The 1,380-nt window shown below is 41.0% G+C and overlaps 1 protein-coding gene across 1 annotated transcript in view; it reads right to left on the reverse strand.

Annotated features, from left to right (window-relative positions):
- The window catches only part of LOC106528986 (Down syndrome cell adhesion molecule), a gene marked incomplete at its 5' end in the record, with an annotated part of 83,255 nt that overhangs the window by 15,604 nt on the left and 66,271 nt on the right, over positions 1-1,380 (reverse strand). The window contains 1 exon segment of the mRNA XM_014024282.1: positions 297-450. Coding sequence (XP_013879736.1) covers positions 297-450 — 154 coding nt within the window.

The raw sequence follows: 1,380 nt of genomic DNA on the forward strand, positions 1-1,380 counted from the left end.
GTCAGAAAATATAAAAAAATTCAAAAAATTCTGCCATTAATAATGGAAATTTCGAAGGTTTTTTCCTACATAAGAGAATTTCCCGATTTTTCTTGAAAATTTCTGAAATTAATCTTAAAATTTCTGAGTTTTTTTGGTGGAGATTTGCTCCTCCTTTTTTTCTATCTGCAAAGTGGCCCTAATACGTGTCGTAGGAACCTGATCAAGGTCTGCCAGCATACTTTGAGATACGTTAGAGAAGGTGTCGTGGATGTGACACAGATTGTGTAATAAGACCTCAGAGAAACTCCACCCACCATCAGCCATGGGTTTGACAGTGATGATCTCGCTGGCGTTTCCTCGGCCTGCAGCAGTGACGGCCACCACCCAGATGCTGTACTGCCTGTTCCGGCTCAGGTTGGGGATGCGGTAAAAGAACACATCTGGGGCCGCCTCAAATTCACTGCTCACCTACAGAAAGAAAGCAAAGTTTAGAACCCTCAACCTGCTACTAAAAGAATATTAAAAAAATGACATTAAAAGTTAAACTATGGAATAAATCCTGAGTTTGGATGCAATCAAACCAGATGGAGCGACCAGAACAAACTGAAAGGTGCTGTAGAGATACAGCATTGTTCAGGGTTAAATGGGCTTTATCAGTGCCTGAGAAGTCTTATGTCATGTTACAATCAGAAACTTTAAAGTTTTTCGGTGGGATCAATTTTTTTTCTTTTTTCTTTCAGCTGCTCACCCTCTGGAGGAGGATGTGGGTCACCTCTCCCACCCACGTTCTGAAGTGGCAGTCAGGAGATTTGAACCGATGWCAGGTTTGCCTTCTCTAGTCTCTGCACTGGCGCTCCAAACTGCAGTGGTGGGCACCAGCCCGCTAAAGTGCAAATCCGCTAATTTCGGTCCTAAATATTTCATTTGTGCTTCAGTGGCTTTACAAATTTTTATAATTCATAAGCAGATTTGTGCTTTCTAAAAGTACTGCTAATAACTAATTACTTACCGGTCATCATTATGTTGAACAGCAGAAGGTATGGCTGTCAATGAATCACAACACACGTGATCTATCCAACAGCCCCCCTCCCAGATAAACACACTTATTGTGAAGGTATACATCCTGCTGACTGTTGCTTTCGGTCATGGTTTTCATTTTACAGACATTTCCCACAATGCTTTGTGTCTGCTTACACGGCAGGAAGGCAATGATTAGAACTATGTGACCGGGCAAAAACAGTTAAAATTTGTAATCCATACTAAAATTTTGAATGTATTGATTTATTTTAATTTTCAATCGGAGATACCTTAAAAAAATAAAGTTTAAACCAGGGGTGGGCAGTCCTGGTCCTGGAGGGCCGCAGCCCTGCATGTTTTATTTTTTTCTCTGCTCAAACA

The sequence above is a fragment of the Austrofundulus limnaeus genome, unplaced genomic scaffold (assembly GCF_001266775.1).
Source record: "Austrofundulus limnaeus strain Quisiro unplaced genomic scaffold, Austrofundulus_limnaeus-1.0 Scaffold416, whole genome shotgun sequence".
NCBI classification, from domain to species: domain Eukaryota; kingdom Metazoa; phylum Chordata; class Actinopteri; order Cyprinodontiformes; family Rivulidae; genus Austrofundulus; species Austrofundulus limnaeus.